Source organism: Seriola aureovittata, chromosome 14, assembly GCF_021018895.1.
Source record: "Seriola aureovittata isolate HTS-2021-v1 ecotype China chromosome 14, ASM2101889v1, whole genome shotgun sequence".
Classification (NCBI taxonomy): domain Eukaryota; kingdom Metazoa; phylum Chordata; class Actinopteri; order Carangiformes; family Carangidae; genus Seriola; species Seriola aureovittata.
In genome coordinates, this window is record NC_079377.1 from 12,030,014 (window position 1) to 12,046,180 (window position 16,167).

Sequence of the window (16,167 nt, forward strand, 5' to 3'; positions counted from 1 at the left end):
CTGTCACCCCATTGATCGCTAGGGTTGATTCGGCTGATCTGGCTGGCTAGGCGGGTGTCCCCTTCCTCCCTCACCGCTCCACGTGTGTCCCTCCCGAAGCTCCGCGCTCGGTGGAAGAGGACGAGGTCCCCCCGGCGGACGACCATCCATCGGTATACCAGTAGCTGCGCTCCCCTGCTAGAACCTCCAAACAAGCTCAAGGCCCAGTTGTAGGAGAAACGTAGGGAAGTCAAGCTCCAAGCTTCAGACACATCCAAGTGCGGCGCTGCACGTGGCAGTCTGCCTTACTTTTAGATTTATAACTGTAAACATAAATCATAACATAACACATAAAAATGTATGTTATGTCGCTTAAGTAAATAACAGATTATGTGACGCGCGCGCACAATACAGTAGTGATATAAGCTATAACCATTATATTATGGTGCAGTACTTCATTAAAAAGGAATTCTTTTACTCCATTTTCAGTCAATCTATACATACATATACTTATTTTCTTAGCTTCATCACAGTAAAGGAGCTTTTCACTAATGGTTTTGCAAAGATTTAGTTTGGCTAAAAAACTAATCTAATATTTCCGACTGCCTATGAAGGCAGCATCATGTAACGACTAAAAGCAAGAGCGAAACCTGTTGGAGGCGGGTGAGGCGGGGTTAGGGGGGATGGGTCGTTTAGTGATATGAGCAGAAAGGCAGGCTGTTCGACACAGCGGTAATTTTATTTATCACAAACCAGCACAAACAACCACAAATTGACCATTGCACATCAGCGCAGCATAAGGTGAGTTAACTCGTTTGCTTTACTCCAGCAGCCTGGCAAGATAGCGTTAGCATGAAGCTACAAGAAACTGACCCACCCGATAATGAGAGCTAGCTGTCTGGCTAACCAGGCTAGCTATGTTAACATTACCAGACGAATGGTGTGTCAGGCTTTGCTGTTGTTGAATTGAATTAATTCCGACATCAAGTGTGATGGTTATATTGTAACTGTGGTGCAAACACGTTGCTTCCTGTGCTGACAAAGGAATTAACCTCAAGTTATCGACTTACAAGTCATTCTGCAAGCTAATAGTGCAAGTTAGCGTTAGCTGTTAAATGTTCAGGCTGCTTGTGAAGTGCACTTAACTAATCAAGGCAGGTAAATATAAAGCGTTATTGTGACTGTATACTATACATACTAACTGGAAAGCCATTTGATGGGTAAAACATCAACTATAAACTTGTACACGTTTTAGATCTGTTAGCCTTCTACTTTGAATGACTCTGGGTTGCGTTCATTTGACGTTTTTGACCTGTGTACACATGTTACAGTCAGGATACACTACATCTACCCTCAGTATGATGTATAATGTTTTCTTTATATTTTTTCTTAGCTGTTAATTTAAAAGGGGAAGCTAGAAAAAACTATTTCAGGGCATTAAGTTGATCTTGATGTAATAACGGAAATGTAGTAAAGAACAACAAATGTTGTCTTCCCATATAACACCAAAGTTTTCATGAAAATGTTTGGCTGCAGTTGCGTTCCTTGCAAATTTTGCCAAACAATGTTCAGTGCATATGCTTTTAAAATACTTGTACATAATATTTTATTATATTTTGTCTGCTCCATTTGAGTGTAGACTAAATATTATAAAAAACACCTCTCAGTATAACACAATGCAGTTCAAGAGCACCAGGAACTATAGCCTACACAACCATAAAGTTTTGATCATGAACATAAAATCAGTTTCAAAGTTGAACACTAAAACCTTCATGAAAGTGGGATTTATTGCAGGTCTTTTGCAATAGACTGTCAGTTACAGTGAAGGTTAAACGGTGCCCTGAGTACATTATGTTGTATAAATATTTCAGTATGTTTATGCTTCTTTCTCTGCTTGTAGGTGAGTGCTAGCAAGGATGACGATGCCGCATGTAGGGGCAGTGTTTGCAACAATAGCAGGAGTGATGGCCATCATGTTGCACTCCTCCATTCACAAGATAGAGGAAGGACACCTCGCTGTGTACTACAGGTATCACACCACTGACCCTGTGCCAGTGACAGAAACAACACATGTATACTGTTTGAATATGGATGGCCAATTTTTATTTGTATGAGGCCTGTTTCCTGATAATGATGCATATAAATTCGACCTGGATATGGAAATATTGTTTGGAGGTGTAAGGTGTGGATGCTTCAAACCTGTTTAACCAAAGAGAAGAAGGAGCGGCTACTACCACATACTAGACAGTGCAGGATTCTTCATCCCAGATCTGAACGTGGACTCTGAACGTTTCTACAAAGCTTTACTGATCCCTGTAAGGAAAATTAGGTCTTCAGGGGAAATGAAATTGAAGTTCACAATTAGAATGTAAAATAAATAAATGTATAGATATTAAACCATATTAGTTGACAATGTTCTTGGCATGGACTAAATAACAGAAACACCCTGTACTATAATGCAATGTTATTCAACATAACCATAAATTATTGTTACACCTGAATTAACAGCCTTCTGTCCTTTTCTTTTGTCCATCCAAAATCAGTAGATGATCCATTGTTGAGAAGTCGGACCAAACAATTTGTTTATATTTGTTTCAGGGGTGGGGCATTGCTGACTTCTCCCAACGGTCCTGGATATCACATTATGCTGCCTTTCATTACCACCTACAGATCAGTGCAGGTAAGCTGACCTTTCAGCCGCCCTGAAACTTGGCTTTTTTTGCAGAAGCATGTGGAAAGTAAGAGTCAACCATATGGTGCTGCTCATGAAAACCAATATATGTTCATCTATAAATAAGTCAGCTACCACATGCAAACAGTTGCTATTCAACCGTGGCTGCAGTGGTGTCATTTTATTGCAAGTTTTTGCACCATTTGTTGCACCACTACATAAACTTAGCTCAGAGTCTTTTGAATATCTCTTAAAGATATTAAATGTTTCTATCACAATAAATACTAACTAAAATTGATAAAAGTCAAGTTTAATTAAATAATCTTAACTCAAGGTCAACTAACTAGCATTTTCCTGAGCTTTTGACTGCATCTCATGGTTGGCTTGTCATGGAGAGGGTTCAGTGTTCATCACGTAACCATAAGACTGAAGTTGACTTGAGGTTATTTTGTCAAACTTTTTCCAAAGTCAAGAGCGAACTTTCACATTCAACATGAAAACTGAAGTTAATATGTGATATATTATAGACACAGGTTAACTTAAACAATCTCCGCTTTGTCTAGTCTTCCATTCTTTTATAAAGCGGGGATATAAAACTTTTCAAAATGATCATGTCATATGTGTTAAATCCAGATACATGTTCATGAGTGGACCCTTGTAGTAGGAGAATACTCTTTTCTTTTTTTTTTTTCTTCTTCCAGACTACTCTCCAAACTGATGAGATCAAGAATGTGCCTTGTGGAACAAGGTAAAACTGAGCTTACTGATGTAGTGGTAAAAAAAAAAACACTGCATTCATGAAAAAGATTTTGTATTTAACAGATACCTTCTTCTTCACAGTGGTGGGGTGATGATCTATTTTGACAGAATAGAGGTTGTTAACATGCTGGTCCCTTCAGCAGGTACCAAATGTTCTTATTTCCATTTTTGCAAAAGTTCCTCATTTTATTGACACATGAACCATGTCAGCTGCTCTGCATTACAACAAGTGCTCCAATTGTTCCTTTATGTGCAGTGGTCGACATTGTGAGGAACTACACTGCAGATTATGACAAAACTCTAATTTTCAACAAGATTCACCACGAACTTAACCAGTTCTGCAGCGTCCACACGCTACAGGAGGTCTACATTGAGCTGTTTGGTGAGTACATGTTTGAGATAACACAGGCCGTACTGTTTCATTTTAATGCCTTACATAGGAAGTGACTTGTGATGTGAGCTCATTACTGAAATTCCTAAAATGTGATTCACATGATGTTGTGTATTGAAACGGCTGCTGTTTTATTTTTGTCTTGCAGACATCATAGATGAGAACCTGAAGACTGCGTTGCAGAAAGATCTGAATGTTATGGCACCTGGACTTACAATACAGGTATTTAAACATATACACACACAACCTGAGAAGTAGAGGATCATAGTGAGTAGAAGGATGGGGACTGAAGTTGCAGTGAGAGCTAAAGGAATTTGGTTTGGTTATTCATGGATACAATATACTGGTCACAAAATAAAATTTGGTGTGTTTTTAATACCCGTTAAAGACTTGAGCTGGATTTGTAGTTGTTCATGAAGGCGCTCTGGAGCCTAATGGGTAGTGGGTGTAGCATCACTGCAGAGTGCAGACTGTGCCATAGCCAAAGTGCACCTTCCTCAAACATGTAACTACACATTGGGGCCACATCGGCCATGAAGATATCATGTGGCGGCTACAAGAACTGTGATTGGGCTACTTGTGTTTTCTCCTTCAAGTTTGATGATGGTGGTAGCACATCAAGCGATCAAGCGATTGACAAACCTTCAACTCATTGAAATTAATAAGTGAAACAACAGCGATTGCACATCGTAGTACTTGTCTCCTAATGAGATAACGAAATATAAATTCCTTGGATGTAACTCCAGTTATAATGTACACATATGTATGTATCCCACTGTGGCTCTACATGACAATGTAAATGACAGAATGTAAAGGCACTTAGTGTAGGGAACATAGCTTAAACATAATATAACTCGTTCATGTGCAGTACATCTGTCCAAAAAGGAAACATGTAGAGCAAAATGCACACATGAAAAACACAACCTTCACATCATAACATGACATTAGTTGACCGGTTGTTGGTGGATGAATGAATACATGAGGCAAAACTGATACCGACTAATCAACCCTCTACTCAAATTCTAAACAGATACCACAAGACCAGTTCTAACTGTTAAAACCTTTACTAGCCTGAAAACCAGTCACCCACTCTCTGTGAAATTTATTGGCAGATTGATTGTGAGCAAAGGCCCATTTTGTGTTTCTCTCTTTTCCTCTGCACTGTTTTGACATCGTGATGAAGGCAGTGCGTGTTACCAAGCCAAAGATCCCTGAGGCTATCAGGAGGAACTTTGAACTCATGTGAGTTTGTAAATCTGTACTCTCTAGCACAGTCTCGGTGCACGTTTCAAATTCCCTGTGACCTGCCCACTTAGTTCAAGTAAGACCACACAGAAAAGAAAATATTTGTTAGAACCTTTTTGTGTGTGTGTGTGTGTGTGTGTGTGTGTGTGTGTGTGTGTGTGTGTGTGTGTGTGTGTGTGTGTGTGTGTGTGTGTGTGTGTGTGTGTGTGTGTGTGTGTGTGTGTGTGTGTGTGTGTGTGTGTGTGTTTTCAGGGAAGCAGAGAAGACTCGTCTGTTGATAACAGCTCAGACTCAGAAGGTGGTGGAAAAGGAAGCCGAGACTGAAAGGAAGAAGGCCATTATTGGTAACTCTGGTGTATTACTGTAATTCAGCCTGCTGTGTTTTAATTTGCATGACCATCGTTACAATTTTAGCAGTTTCCCCTTTTCAGGCACTCATGTGTAACCCTTCTATCAACCTCCTTCTTCTGTACAGTTGTTAAAACTCACGGGTTTCTCTGTCCCTACAGAGGCTCAGAAAGTGGCTCAGGTAGCAGAGATCCATTTCCAGCAGAAGGTGATGGAGAAAGAGACGGAGAAAAAGATCTCTGAAATAGAGGGTCAGCATACCTGATATTAGTTTACTTCTGTGAGATGGTTTGTGTGTTCCTGTATGTGGCGGCTTCTGGAGAGCTGGTTTGTCATTTGTCTGTCTCATTCAACACTGACTCTTTGTTTCAGACTCTGCCTTTCTGGCCAGGGAGAAGGCTAAGGCTGACGCAGAGTATTACACTGCTGCCAAGTTTGCTGAAGCAAACATGGTAAAAAAAAATGCTGTTGACACAGTTCCACACTTAAACACACAACCACAGAATAACATTTAATCCTCACATACTCTTGTCTTTCTCCAAAATCTTTACAGATGAAGTTAACCCCAGAGTACCTGGAGCTGATGAAGTACCAGGCCATAGCAGGTAACAGTAAGATCTACTTTGGCCAGGACATCCCTAACATGTTTGTAGAGGGAACCAACAGTCCGCCTAAGACCGTGCACTCCCCTGATCTGCCCAATGTTGAAACGGACAAGAAAAGAAGAAAGCTAGACGGGCAGTGAGTCCACAGATGTGCCTCTGCACAGGACAGGAGGACCCGATGAACACTTGTCTGTGGAGTGGAGAGCACTGAACTGAAGGTGATGGGAGGGATAGCTTTGCAGCTAGTTTGATGAACAGCACACTTCAGTCTTAAATCTAAATGGCAAAGAAAGAGTGGGGAAAATGTATGTTGAAAGACAAGAGAAAGTGAGAGGTAAGAAGGGCAAAATAAGAAGGGAAAGTATTTTTTTCCACCTTCCACTCTTTGGGAAAAGACAAGTTCTGGGAATCATGATGCCATAGTTAAAATCAAAAGCATAATAAATGCTTATGCCTGGGAAGGCGACACCAAGTAAGTCGCCCTAATTTACACATGCTTGCAATCAGTGCAGTGTTGAATTTTTGCTTTTGGATCTGCATTAATTTTGTTTGTTGTATGCAAGAGGAGTGATTTGTGATGAAATTGAAAAATTATTTTTGAGAATTAATTTCTGGTTTAGCGGAACTGGAATCTGACAGGCAACACTAATTAAAAGCAGGATGGTTTGTGTAAGTGTGTCATGTGGGTTAGGTCGCCTCTTACAGTGAATCACTAGTTGGCTTTTCTCTCTTAACGAGTCAGCCTGAGGGCTGTTGATTCACATCCTGTATCCAATGTTGTCGATTGATGACTTTAACATAGTTTCAACGGGTTAATACAGTAGTTCAAGCATTCATTATAAATGTGGTTATTGCAGCAGAGGTGTTCACTACATGAAGCCCACCTACATTTACAGCTCACTGAAATCAAACCTGAAAACTGATCTGTGAAAGTTTTTTTTAATGATAGCGTTCTACAAACAAGTGGCCTGACTTTGTTAAATTTTCACCTGAGCCTGTTTAAGGTAGATTTTACTCTACATGTACTGAAGTCTTTGAAGTTGCACGCCTGTCACCATGTGTTCATAAGTAAGTTAATATACAGTGGTGTCAGATTGGTTGTAGTGTAGTTTATTTTATGTTAATTTGGTGACAGTTTGCTGTTATTGGTTGTGGGTGAGAGTGCAGCCACCACAGAAAGACTTGAGAAGCTGCACTAAGATGTGCTGTGGCATTTACTGTGAAGCCACCTGAGAAAAAAAAGTTCTAGCGCTGCTAAAAGAAAATCTGATTTCTCGCTGATTAATAACCTAAAAGATGATAACTGGTTAGTAAAAGGGTTGTTACACTGGAAGAAGTTATTTTCTTTCCTCCAACTTGTTTTTGATGATCAGGGCCATGCATGTGGAAATTTGTAATGGCTTGATTCAGATGATTAGTAGTGCCTGCATTTTTCTGCCAACTCTTGTTCTTTTACAGCTTGTTGAGAAGTGGCTAAATGTAAATTCTCAGGAAATGGACTTATTTTAATAAAACGGCTGCTTAGTGTTGGACAGATCGTATACTCTTCAGTCAAGTCAAAATTGACAATTTTACAAGAAAATTTAAGAAAATAAATTTATAAGCTGTGAAGTTGTGAAAGTATTCAATTTGAGGGTAATCAAAGCTTTGATTTAATGTCAAGTTAAAGACCATTGTCTAAAAACCACCACTTCAATATTTTAGGTGACATTTTTATAGCACCATCTTCACTTTATTGCACCATTTATTTACAGTAGATGTCTGTGACATTGAATATTATGAGCATGTCGGTCTGTCGAAGTAGAAATAATACAAACAAAAGCTCCCTGCCACTGTCAGTGTTTACATTTTTGTGTAATTCACGAATTGATGTACTACAAAGTTTTTCAGTCTTTGCTAAACAATATAATTTAAAGGATTTTAATGGAAACACAAGCTACAAGCAACACACAGCTCCTGATCATAATAGCAGCTTACACTTGGTGAGAATTGGTTTAACCTCTGATTAGTTTGAGTTCCAGCGCTACGAAAAAAAGAAAAACTTTTTGTTCTATTTAAAGATGAATGTTGATAATGCTTGGGCTTAAACCAGATGCAAGTTGGTGCTACTTTTTATTGTTTGTTTAAGCTTTTGGATTTTGTTCAGCTCTGTGTTTCAGAAGCATAGAAATACTTCCACGATTCAGAATTCAAGCCTTAAATAATAATGGGTCACCCCAGACTGAGAGATTCAGTGATTCTTATGAACTAAAAGTCTCCACTTGAACCTGGCTGTGAGGCTTATGAAGAGCTTGGATGTGCACAATGTAGTGTACAGCCTCATCGTAGACTCTAGAGGAGAAAGACACAACCAGCAGTGGACACTAATGGAGGATGTTGTGATGTTTACTTGACCTCCGGGTGGCAGTTAAAAGCTACACTCTGCGTTTGCTTCGGTGGTGGGTTCAATTGAAGATGCAAAAGAGGGGTATGAATCACTCATGAAAATGATTTTTTTTTTTTTTTTTTTTTTTTTTTTTTGGTCAATATTTTGTACAATCTGTGAAACTTAAACTTTGTGTCCTTGTTTTAAAAGGTTTATATGCAAAAATGTTTTGAAGTTTTGACAACGTTCTAAAATAAAACCTATTTTGGTACCTCTCTCCTCTCTGTGCCATTTGATGTGTGGACATTTTGCAGTACACTTGGATGCCGACAGGAGGAGCGCTAGCATCATGTTATATACTCTGCTCTGACTCAGTTTCTCAACAACAGATTTTTTTTTTTTTTTTTTGCCAAGACTGAACAAAGGAAAGTAAAATGGATGTATAAGGATCAAATTATTACTTCAAATAGGGGTCATTAAAAATTATGTTGAGAGAAATGAGAAGATGCGCTGAAGCTTGAGTCTTGCCCCTCATTTGTAAGTTGCTTTGGATAAAAGTAAGAGTAAAAAAAAACTTCAGAAAGAAAAGTTTGTGAATCATTGTGACTTGTAGTTGTACAAAAGGTTTGAGGGTGTCAAAAAATAGTCAGGTTACACCAAAAAGATAAAATTTATTTAACATGAGTACAGATTCATTCCAATTCCCAAATTCATTATATAATTTGTGCCCAAATTAAGACATTTTCCACAACTACATATTTTTTCCACACACTTATATTTCTTATGTATTAAATATGTGTCAGAAAAGTGAGAAATCATATAATGTGCACGTGTTGGCTAGTTATTTATTTCACTGCCATCATGAGGATGACTCAATGAACACTTAGTGAATATACATACTCAGTCTATCACACACTCCCTGTTGTTCTCACTCACATAATGAGTTGTAAACATTACAAACACACATGTGTTTGTGTGTCGAGCTTGTAAAATTGTCATCCCAAGAGACTGACTCTAAACCTCAAGTCCTGCCCTGGGCAAGGCCAGTCAGCTGTTCACAAAGGCTTTCCAGGAAGTATCCAAAGAGTGTGTGAGTGCGTGTGACCACAGGCTGAATGACCAGATGAAGGATAGCTTCCTCTTATGAACTCTCCGTCCTTATGGAGATCTCTCAGGCAACCTTTCACAGCCAAACTATCAGTCTTTGCTTTCCGAGGGAGTTGTGAGAAATGTGATCATAATCATGATTGTGAGTGTGTCCTCATCTTGTTTTCATAACTGAAGGACGATTTTTTTGTGCCCATTTAAATGGGAGGTCTGAAGTGTTATCCGGGCTACAAAGTCAGCAAGTTTAACCCCCCCCCCCCCCCCCCCCCCCACACACACACACATACATACATACATGCCACCGCCACCACCCTCCCCCCCTCCACACACACACACACACACACTACCACCACCACCTCAGGAAGTGAGGTCAAGGTCAGGTTTGCCACTTCCTGGATGAGCCAGCGTTTCTCTTTCCTTCCTCTTGTCCCTGACTTCAAATCATCACGACCCCTCCCTGGGTCTGTGACTCCCCAGAAATATGGGTGTGGTCCTTCCTTCATCTCTTGAGTGACTTCTCTGACTGTAAATCCCATCCCAAAACAGCAGTGTGATTCTGAATATGATTCATCAGCAGCAGACAGCTCCTGCATCAATGGCTGCTCTGTTCTGCAAGTTTTCTCTCACATTCCTCTCCTGTGTGTGTGTGTGTGTGTGTGTGTGTGTGTTGGCACAATACGCACGGTCATACAAAGAGTATTACCTTTGCTGTTTCTCAAATCTCTGTGCGACCTCCACATTTCTGTGCTGACCCTCAGGATGGATGTTGTAGTCATCACTTGAGTCAGCTGCACAATCGTGGCTCTAGACCTAATTCTGTGCTGCATGTGTGTGTGTTTTGCTCAACCCATTTGTGCTTTGTTCTTGTTTATGTTCTCCTATGAAATGATCAGTTATGAAGGTAAAATGCTTGCTAAAATCTACTTTCCTTTTAGTATACTACTCTATGTGCCTTTTCAATCGCCCCTTTGGGACAACTAAAGTGTATCTTGCATCTTGAATCTTTGCACATAAAGGTCAGTTTACTCATCATGAGGAAAACTGCTCAGCCTGTGAAAACATTTGTATTGTGCCCTCTGTGGCTCTGAATGGGGCTTTCTTCAGGGCAAATAACCCTGATGACTCCAGTTGAGACCGGCTCACTCCAGGCCTTTAGGCTTTAGACGTAAAATATTTGACTAAAACATACATTATAAGCTGGGGGCATGGAGTTGAAAAGACGAGGACATTTAACAAGCAGAGAAGGTTTTAATGAAAGATGTCATTGAGTTCCGTTATGGGAACTGTAAGAGTCAGTGTTTTTGCAGGGGACTAAAACACTGAATATCACGGCATCTGCTGCTTAGATTTTGACCATTCTTTTTTTTAAATACTAAAATGAAATAATAAAGTCAATACTAAATCTTTTAACACCTGCTGAATTCTGATTATTATGAATATCAACACTCTTGATTGTGATTAAAATTTTTCCTTCATTTTACTCCAACTCTGGGAACCTTGTTGACTGCATTTGTCAAAAAAGTGATTTAGTGCAGAACAAATCGATCTCAACATTTAAGAGTCTACCAGCATAATATCCTGGTTATGACAGATAGATAGATAGATAGATAGATATATAGATAGATACTACAAAATATAAGAAATGTATCTCTGTTATATTACTTCAAGCTTGATAATAGCAATTGATTAGGTGATATGAAGGTGATCAGCACAACAGAACTCAATCACAGCAGCAGGCAGCTGGAGAAGATCAGCTGCTGCTGATACAGCTCAGCAGGTCGCCTGTCTCCTGTTATTCTACACCAACAGAGGGGGTGAGATCAAAGGCCACACAATGGACACACACCCCCAGGTCTTAATGGTAATGTGACCATACAGAGCAACCCACCTAAGACCATGTCATTGGCATGAGCTGATACTGCAGAAAGTGACACAACACAGGCTGTGACGTGTGTCAGCAATGCTAAAGCAAAAAACTGTGGAAAATTAACTACTCACTAGTAACTGCTTTTTTTAATCTTTGATCAGTCTTCAGTCTTAAACAGGAACAAGCGTTTCACAGAAAATGACTGATGTCATTTTAGATTTGGAAGGAAGTGACAGTGTATAAACCTAACACTGCATGGCATTTTGTTTTCAGCCGTTGATTCTTCAGCTTCAAATCTTTGCTTATCTGCTACACTCTGCTCATCTATAAAAAAGACAGTTTTGAAAATCAGAGTGGTTAGTTGATTTATTGAGCACTTGGCAGTCAGAAGTTACAGGCTGTGTAAAAGCACAGGAGTCAAAGAAGACTGTAGATCCATTAGGAAACACTGAAAAACACACTCTACACACTCCTCACACAGAAGCAACAATTCCTAAGAAGTTTCATAAACACGCTAATAAATGACTTACTGTACTCTGCAATAGTTGTAGGTATACAAAAATATTTCTATTACAGAGAAAACATTTGTTGCACTATTTCAGTGTCAAATTAGATGAATCACAGCCTCTTGAAATGTGCACGTATCGCAAAACGTACCATTTGCCTTGACAAAGTAACAAAGTAAGAGTTCATGTTATAGGCTTATATCTCTGAACAACCATAACAAATTCTGTGTGTGTGAGTGTGTGTTATATAGCGTTGGTGTATGCGCTTGTATCAGCGTGTGTTGGCTTTGGCTTTGTACGTCTCCAGATGCCGCGTCAGGTCTTCAATACGCATGTCCTTCAAGTGAACCAGATGCTCTAACCTGTTCACTTTCATCTGCAAGATCTGTACACACACACAGACACACACGTTTGCACGGCTATCCTTTGTAGGACATTGCATTGACTTCTATTCATTCGTTGACAGTCTAACCCAAACCTCACCCTAATCTTAACTATAACCACTTCATGCTTAACCCTAACCTTACCTCAATTCACACCTTACTCCTAACCCTAACCAGGACCTCAGAAACAAGGTTAGCACAAGCACACACAGAGGGATGTGGTAAAACCAGAGGAGGTTTCTAACTAAAACTGTGACTTATCTCAATGATGACAACTTCCAAAACCTTGAGGTGTTGCAAATTTTTCATCATTATTTGCATCTTCCTGAGCATGCAGATGTGGCCACAAATGGGAGAGCAAAAAAAGTGATATATCCGCTGAGCAGATACTGACTCATTGACCGCTGCTGACACAGCTTATGACACATATGTATCACACACACCTAAATGTCTCTTTCTGTGTCAAACACACACACACACACGCACGCACACACACACACAAACGCACGCACGCACGCACACACACACACACACACACACACACACACACACGCACACGCACATCTGTAACAACATTACAGCTGGTATGACTGTATAACAAAGCTCTTCCTCTGAAGGACATCAAAACGGAAAATGATTTTGTTTGCAGATGTTCTACCAGTCAGCAGAGAGTGTGTGTGTGTGTGTGTTAGTGTGTGTGTGCGTGTGTATACCTCCACAGTCTCCTGCAGAGCCATGACAGCTTGCTCTTTTTCCTGCAGGATTGTTCGGAAAGTCGGGTCCATGTCTGTGTAAAACTGGACTGTGTGCTTTGGTTTACTAGTCAATAACAAAAATAAATGAACAAGACACATTATTACTACTATAAACACCACTATTGATTCATTTAATTTAAAAGCATGATTTTGATCATACCCATTTCTTGGTCTGCTCTTTTCATCTTTTCTCATGTCTTCTTCTGCCAGCTGAGCCAGAAGTTTCGCTTCAGTCTGTTGAATTTCTGAAGACAGCAAAACAAAAGTTTGACATTTGTCCAACTTTACTGTGACCGGAGTTGGATAGATTTTTGATGAGCACAAGCAAAGGGGACTCATTGGGAAGTAAGATTATAAGATGGAGAAAGAGAAAAATTAGGAGGCCTTTAAGTTCAGCAGTGCTGGGCTCAGGCCAGGGATAAAGGCCATCTGGTGATGTCGGGAGCTGATATGAGGACCTGAGCTGAGCTGTGTTGTCTGATAGTGGAGGAGGTGCAGATGGCAGAGGAAAGAGCAGAGGGAGGAGGTGTTGGCCTGAAGTCAGTTTTACGGCATAGTTTCAGGGACAGATTAGGTGTGAGAAACTCGTCACTGATTCACTCCCTAAAGGTTGTGGCATTCTCTAATCAGTCCGTTCTGATGTTGTTAAGTTTAGGTATCCCTGTCTCTGTGTGTGGCCACTGCTATCTCTGGGAAAGATAAGCATTAACTGAGAGCTGAGAGAAGAAAGTGGAAAAATATAATTTCAGAGGTAGAATCAGCAGTCCACTCAGACACAAAAAACATTGAACATGCTGATTATATGTTTGTCAGCTGATGGGTAGATAAAGCACCCTTTAAAACAGTCTAAAATTATACCCACTTCCTTCCCTGTCCTAAAAAAAGGCACATTTTGGACTATATGTAGCGTCAGTCAGGGTTACAGACAGACTGTGACAACTAATACACTCCAAAAATGGATATATCATGCAGGAGATGTGAGGTCAAAGGTCCTAGTATTCCCGTTAATTCATCAGTTTCAGTTTGTGTAATCCAGTTGATTTTACAGATTTCATTGCAGTTTTGCAACTTCTAATGAAACCTTTATCTCTGTTATCAGTTAGTGATGAAAAGGTCAAATATGACACCAGACATGTCAATCAGAGAATACAGTTTTTAAGATTATTAATTTTTGCAGGTTGTGTTTTTGGTTCAAAAAGAAAAAGAAAAAAAGAAAAAGAAAAGGTATGTTATGGTTTGTGAAAATGCAATAACACAATAGCCACTCTACCTGCATAAGGTTTATTGTGGTTTCTGGTGTCGAAGTATTCCACATCCTGAGTTCAAAAGAAAGAAATTGTTCAAAGTGTGGTTATTTTTCAAGATATATGCTTTGCTTACCTATTGTAAGGGTAGCTTTATGATTCACATGAAAAAAAAGTAATTAATAATAGAGTAATTACTATTTTGTAATTAGCATTCAAACAAACAAAAAGTGACTCATAGAATGTATGTCCCTAAGCAGACATGCATAAATATAAAATACACACCAGTATGTTGTCCATGGCGTGCTCCAGTTTCTTGTCTATCTTCTCCCTTAAGGCGCTCAGTACAGGCTCTATCACTCCCGCAGTACTCAGTACAATTCTCTTCACTGTCTCCTCAGGCACGTGAAAGTTTAACTTGGAAAACACCTTCCTGTCCACAGAAAAAAAAAAAGAAGAAAGACACAGATGTTTCTAATTTACAAAACTAGTTACAATAGGACCTGCAGATGGAATGTGATTTAACTCATGATGCTTGGTGATGATTAACACCACAGGGGCCAATATGTTTACAGTGAAGTCCTATAAATTGTTAACTGGCTGTGTGCCATATCAGAGGGGGAGTGGGTGTGTGCTGGACCGGTCTTCACTGTCAGACACAGGCCAAGGTTGGAGTTCAACCAAAATGTTTATAGCAAAATCCTGTTGAAAAACATAACCTTAAGCAATGTCCGTCATTTCTATTGAGAAATATGAGGTGGGATTGTAACTTATTGTTGGGTGTGTGTTTGTGTAAAAACTGTTGTGGACATATTAACAAAATCAGATTGTGAAAATTTGAATTTTTCCAGCTGAGGGGTAGCATTTCTCTGGCAGTGGCTGTGTGACATTCACACAATCACTTCACACTTCACTTTAAGTACCCCTATTTAGCTTTAATAAACAGTATGCAAATGTTTGATAGTTTACACTATAATTGAGCTGTATGCACATTTATGAGTTTATTAATGTGCAGTAATTGTCAGCAATTATTATTTCTCCCATAATGAATGTTATAACATTACAGCTGTGTTTTAGTAATTTGTCATCCATTATCTGTACAGCAGCCTCCAATTACCCAATGCCCACATAGGAGGAGTTATAGCTGTTAACAAATACATGAAAAACACTTACATCTGCTCACATGTAGGCTACATCATCATCTGTTATGACGTATTCATTATATCTTTACATACTTATTATAAATGATAAACAGGGGGTCATAAGTAAAGCATAACCCCTATTATATTCACAGCCACCCTCACTGGATCCCTACATACAGTTTGAATAAACAAATGAATAAAAGCAGCAGGTTTCTTGCCTGTTGAGCAGGTTCCAGTTACTGAGCTTCTGCGGTGAGGAGTTTGCAGGAATATAGTTGTGCAGGTCAACAAGCTTTGGGAAGAAACATTTTACAACCTCAGCAGCCATCACTGCAGAGGGTTCAGCAGAGGGGCAGAGTCAGCTCACAATAAAATGCATAAACAAACAGACACTTGAGCTGATAAAACATGTAAATTAGATGGCTGTAGCTGGATGTAGTGCGTGACAAATGTATACGAGGTTTTACTCTTGTTGCCTCTCTAGTTACCACTTCCCTGTGGACAGCTAGCAAAGCCAAAGGTTAAGTCAACTACCTCCGTCGCTGAAGTCTCTTGTGATGTGTCTTTTTGGCCGGGACAGAGGTATCTTATCTATCCATGCGTACAAATCCTGCAGTTCCTCTTCCTTCAGTTCTCGATCCATTCCTCTTAAAGCGACATCTGTTTCGGCACAGTTTGTAAAGGTCCAAACTGTTTTACTGAGCTAGCTTGTTAGCTTCCCAGGACGACTGGTTGTTTACGGCATTGCTAGGCGACCGCTGATTTACCATGGCAACACAGATTCTAGTAATTCTTTCTTG

The 16,167-nt window shown here is 39.7% G+C and overlaps 2 protein-coding genes across 2 annotated transcripts; one reads left to right on the forward strand and one right to left on the reverse strand.

Annotated features, from left to right (window-relative positions):
• Positions 1–646: 646 nt before the first annotated feature.
• erlin1 (ER lipid raft associated 1) lies at positions 647–8,639 on the forward strand. Its single transcript, XM_056395909.1, has 12 exons — positions 647–780; positions 1,880–2,008; positions 2,578–2,659; positions 3,352–3,398; positions 3,491–3,552; positions 3,666–3,791; positions 3,949–4,022; positions 4,984–5,042; positions 5,298–5,389; positions 5,555–5,644; positions 5,766–5,845; positions 5,947–8,639. The coding sequence occupies exons 2-12, from the start codon at positions 1,896–1,898 to the stop codon at positions 6,136–6,138; spliced, it is 1,017 nt and encodes a 338-aa protein (XP_056251884.1). The 5' UTR covers positions 647–780; positions 1,880–1,895; the 3' UTR covers positions 6,139–8,639.
• A 3,046-nt stretch (positions 8,640–11,685) lies between these two features.
• Positions 11,686–16,108, reverse strand: spef1 (sperm flagellar 1). Its single transcript, XM_056394565.1, has 7 exons — positions 15,902–16,108; positions 15,586–15,697; positions 14,511–14,658; positions 14,252–14,297; positions 13,142–13,226; positions 12,940–13,045; positions 11,686–12,228 (listed from the first exon to the last, which is right to left on the reverse strand). Exons 1-7 carry the CDS (start codon positions 16,008–16,010, stop codon positions 12,115–12,117), a joined length of 720 nt encoding a protein of 239 aa, XP_056250540.1. The 5' UTR covers positions 16,011–16,108; the 3' UTR covers positions 11,686–12,114.
• Between the last annotated feature and the right edge of the window lie 59 nt (positions 16,109–16,167).